Source organism: Bolinopsis microptera, chromosome 1 (assembly GCF_026151205.1).
Source record: "Bolinopsis microptera isolate Bmic1 chromosome 1, MBARI_Bmic_1.0, whole genome shotgun sequence".
In the NCBI taxonomy this organism is placed as follows: Eukaryota; Metazoa; Ctenophora; class Tentaculata; order Lobata; family Bolinopsidae; genus Bolinopsis; species Bolinopsis microptera.
This window is the reverse complement of record NC_087072.1, coordinates 12,394,206-12,399,293: the sequence shown is the minus strand read 5'-3', so window position 1 is coordinate 12,399,293 and position 5,088 is coordinate 12,394,206. Positions and strand designations below refer to the sequence as shown.

The following is a 5,088-nucleotide window of genomic DNA, read 5'->3' as shown; positions in this document are numbered from 1 at the left end:
CAAAGCTTTCTTTAGTGATCTAACTTTTAGTACCTCAATTGTGTCTTGTGCCACCAAAGAGAAAAAAAATCAGTCAAAACAGTGAAATTTGGATCGCGGAAAGCTAAAATTTGAAAATTTTCATTGCATCAAAGTTTTCTCCGAATATGATATTACTGGTTCCAGTACCTTGATGGCGACTTGTGTCACTCTCACCGACCTCACTGATTGGTCACTGGTCAAAAATTCAGTCAAAACCCCGACCTCAATATTGATGGGACATTGTGAAATTTTGGTCAAGGAAACGGCAGAAAAGCTTATAATTCTTTTAAAAGTTATTCCTTATTATTTCATTCGAAAATATTGAAATTAAACTAATTCATAGTTTGATTTTGAAGTTTAAAAGCTATTAAATTTTGATAGCCAACACGCTTTATAATGGCTGTTGCAAATAAGGTACCCTCATTATTTTAATTAAATGACAACCATGCTTAATTAGCCTTTCTTCATTTTGTTACGCATTCCTGATTTCAGTTACTTAGCGTGATTTAGCGTGATTTACGTAGTTGGCACTAATTACCGCGTTGAGCATACATTTCATTATTTCATCACGGTAACATTACATACACTACAAGATAGCAAGCAAGGTCCATTACGAAGGCAAGTAACATTTGTGACACTTTATTCGCTTTCAACTGCAAATCTTCGTATTGTTGTGTTTTGTCAGAACAAGTCCCTTACTTTTTTAAATAGAGCTGTTAGTTGCGAGACTTGTAGTTTTTACTTGAATTATACATGCATTGATTAATGGTTCAGTGCCAATTCACCAGTGCATTACAAACCTCATTCTTCCTTAACTCTGCTGGAAGATAATATATGAGCCATTGTATTAATATTGATTAGATGCAGTGGCGGGGCCCTATTGTACTTTTAGCAGCAGGATGGTACCACATTTTATAGTTTTTAACAGCAATGCTGATACCCAATACAATTAGAGGTGGGTTCCATCGAAAAGGCGTTAATGACCGGGATGTGGACATCATGGTAATGATTTGGATATTTTGATATGGTCAGTGATAATTAAGGTATAATTTGACCTAATTAAGTTATAACAGCTAGGTAACTAGGTAACGGTACACTGGTGACTAGACACTAGGAACTACAATACCTTCCTTGAGTGACGTGGACTAACGGAAGTGAAATTCAGTATTGATCTTGTGCGCCACGTTTGTTAGCTAGAATATGGATCTCTTCGGTGTGTTTCTCGCTTTTATAGCCATCACAGCTCTGGATGTTGAAGCAGGTATTTACTAGAAATTTCAAAGCCTGAAGTACATAAAGATATTTCTTTTGTCAGAATATTTGTTTTTACTTTCTCTACTACATGCCATGTGTGTGAGCGCTTGTGAGCGCTTGTGAGGCTTGTGATCTTATTGTAACAACCTCCTACTTCCAGGTCGAGCGTTGATGTCTGATATTAGCGGTTACCGTAAGTTCCTTAACGTTTCCTTAATTGTTAATGAGTAAAACTGACTGTTTTAAACTCTCAGTGACAGGATATTTGTATTAATTCTGTTAAGAGAGCATGCCCCAGTTACATTATTTCTCTGGATAATCTCGATATCACATATTTGGAGTATTTTTATTGACGATCATGATATTTAGCATATTTCAGCCTCATTCCAAGACACACCAGACGAGATCTCAATTGGTATACTTGGCAGTCAACTTACCAAGGAACTAGCAGATAACAATTTTGGAAAGGAAGCTTTAAAAGTGGTTGTTGACAAGGTTGGTAACCTGTTCGCTTTTCTGAGAGTTTTACTTTTCAGTTGAGAAACACAGAACTGAGAATAAAGAATAAACTATGAATGTTAATTAATGGTTTTGTTCACAAATAACATAGTGATTAGTGAATAGTGACATAATGTGCTAATGTGTAGTGATGAATCTTTCCCAGGTATTTTATAAAGCTGACTTAGATGCAGATAATTTGCTGGATAGAAGAGAGCTTGCACTCTGGCTCCACCAGAATGAACTGGAAAATAAGGCTGCAGAGATTAAAGCAGATTTCTGGGTAAGTTACAGTGTTTTTTTTTTAGTACTGTTTGTTGTTTGTTTGTTTATAGAACCCATCCCCAATCTCGTATCGGAAAATGACTAAACTCAGGTCTGAGTGTGAATACGGGTGGTACCTGCAAGTACTAGTACATTTATAATCTAACAGGACGTTAGCGTACGAAATGAGCGCCAGAACAATTGACAGTGTATACTGAGGGAATTATTCATATGAAAGTCAGGGGCAGTCTTTAAATTCCAGCTCGAGTTTCTTGTCACCTACCTATTATATTATGTCACCTATGTTGTATTTGCAAACTGTAAACTTATCAAGAAAATGTAAACTAATCATGGTGCACTGTTGTTATAAATTACCCAGCTGAAACAAAGTTCAATTTCTGTCGGTGCTAGCTGGCTTAAATAGGGGGGGGGGGGGGGGGGGGGGGGGGGGGTCATGAGTATTTTTGAGAGTCCCGACGAAAATGCCAAATTCTCATTATTTTTGAGAAATGTTTCCAGGAGAGGCGAAAAACTCATTCTCAAAAATTGATTTTGAGTATTTTTGGACCACATTGCACTGATATGATACAAGAAAACATGAAGAATAATTTAGTATATCAATATTTTTGAGTGGACAATTTTTGAGAAAATGAGAAATCCATGCTGAATTTCTCAGATTAAAAAATAATTTTTGAGACATTATTGAGTATTCCCGGCGAAAATGGTCAAATTCTCAGATTCAAAAACTCTCAAAAATTCTCAAAAATACTCCACATTCACTATTTAATGTTCATAACAACTTCAGGACTGGGATGAGAACCAAGACTCTCAGATGACGTTCCAAGAGTTTGGGCTCTACGGAGGACTGGATGATATCTCCGCCATGGACTTTAAGAAAGAGTTCTTACTGGAGGACAACAAACTGAACTATCCTCTGTTGGAGCATGACCACCCTGTTTTGGAAGAGAATGGTTCTCCTAGCTTGGCTGGAATTATTAGCAGACTTTACAAAATATTCAAAGTGGTTGATGTTAATGAGGTTAGTTTACATTTACATAATAATGTTTTAATATTTTAAATAATGATTCAGTAGCTTTTAAAATAACATGTCTTAATCGTCTCTAGCTGGGAATAATGGTTAGTTTGCTCCAAACATAATCTCTAAACCCATATCTATCAACAATTTTATGTTTCATTAGTAAAATATTGATAAGGCTGAACTATGTTGTCAATGATGAATTCTAGCCAGTGAATTCCATTCCTCCAAGATAACAGGTTTAAATGTTATTTTTCCCCCAGGACGGGTCTCTGAGTTGGGAAGAGTTTGTGGTATTCTCGTATCCAGAGGACTTTGAAGAGGTTCACCAGCTGGCTTCAGGCGAGAGATTCCGTAAGCTGGACGAGGACCACGACAACAGATACAACATCAACGAGTTCAGGAAGTACTACAACAAACACGTGACCATTAATGAACTGCTCCCTCTAGAATATAGGACAGCTGATGTGAGTTGATACTTTGAGGATCTTTTATTTTGATTTATCTTCGTTAATTACTAAAGAATATTTGTTAAACTTCAGAACGATGGTCGTCAATAAATTTACATGTAAGTCCTGATCACTCAAACTTCGACGAGACCTTAAATATAATCTTTACTCAGCGTATGTTCAACGCTTGTGATAAGAATAGGGATGGCTTCTTGTCCTACGAAGAGAGCGACGAGTGTTTTAAAGGACACATCGCCATCGATCACCGTGAATCTGGTACGTATATGGTAGGGACTCTGAAACATTTGTGATACTAATAATTTAGGACCCAGCAATTAGGGGGCCACTGTAGAACCATATGTGTATACTCTTCAGTGACAGAACAAAGCACTGGTACCAAGTTAGAATTAGTAAGTAGGATTCCCTACCAACGCGTGATAGAATTAGTAAGTAGGAGTCCCTAACAACGCGTGTTAGAATTAGTAAGTAGGAGTCCCTAACAACGCGTGTTAGAATTAGTAAGTAGGAGAACCTAACAACGCGTGTTAGAATTACTGAATTAGTAAGTAGGAGTACCTAACAACGCGTGTTAGAATTAGTAAGTAGGAGAACCTAACAACGCGTGTTAGAATTAGTAAGTAGGAGAACCTAACAACGCGTGTTAGAATTAGTAAGTAGGAGTACCTAACAACGCGTGTTAGAATTAGTAAGTAGGAGTCCCTAACAACGCGTGTTAGGATTAGTAAGTAGGAGTACCTAACAACGCGTGATAGAATTAGTAAGTAGGAGTACCTAACAACGCGTGTTAGAATTAGTAAGTAGGAGTACCTAACAACGCGTGTTAGAATTAGTAAGTAGGAGTACCTAACAACGCGTGTTAGAATTAGTAAGTAGGAGTACCTAACAACGCGTGTTAGAATTAGTAAGTAGGAGTACCTAACAACGCGTGTTAGAATTAGTAAGTAGGAGTACCTAACAACGCGTGTTAGAATTAGTAAGTAGGAGTACCTAACAACGCGTGTTCCTCAGTTTGGCTGATAGAGGACGGTGACAAGGATGGAGATGAGAAATTAAGTAGAGAGGAGATTGTAGAGGAGTTTGATACTATAACTGAAGATGACGACTACTTCCACGACAGAGACGAGCTCTAGAATGGGTCAAATTTATATCTGGAAGATCATATTCTGTAGTCATTCTTAGAGACGAGCTCTAGAATGGGTCACATTTATATCTGGGAGATCATATTCTGTAGTCATTCTTAGAGACTAGATCTAGAATTAAGAATGGGTCACATTTATATCTGGGAGATCATATTCTGTATTCATTCTTAGAGACGAGCTCTAGAATGGGTCACATTTATATCTGGGAGATCATGTTCTGTAGTCATTCTTAGATAAACTAACTAACCATGACCTTGACCTTTATATCGCAGATTTATTTACATCTAGGACACCAACTTATTTTGACCGACCTTGATTTATAAAATTGTTGGGTATTATGGCGTTGTATGATTTAAATTTCTAATAAATATTTGAACTTTATTGTAGTTAGAGATAAAACACAATG

The 5,088-nt window shown here is 37.0% G+C and overlaps 1 protein-coding gene across 1 annotated transcript; it reads left to right on the top strand.

The window, feature by feature from the left end:
* Positions 1–1,098: 1,098 nt before the first annotated feature.
* Positions 1,099–5,086, top strand: LOC134814413 (reticulocalbin-2-like). Its single transcript, XM_063822527.1, has 8 exons — positions 1,099–1,282; positions 1,436–1,468; positions 1,655–1,770; positions 1,940–2,056; positions 2,843–3,076; positions 3,337–3,540; positions 3,696–3,798; positions 4,552–5,086. Exons 1-8 carry the CDS (start codon positions 1,222–1,224, stop codon positions 4,671–4,673), a joined length of 990 nt encoding a protein of 329 aa, XP_063678597.1. The 5' UTR covers positions 1,099–1,221; the 3' UTR covers positions 4,674–5,086.
* Positions 5,087–5,088: the final 2 nt, after the last annotated feature.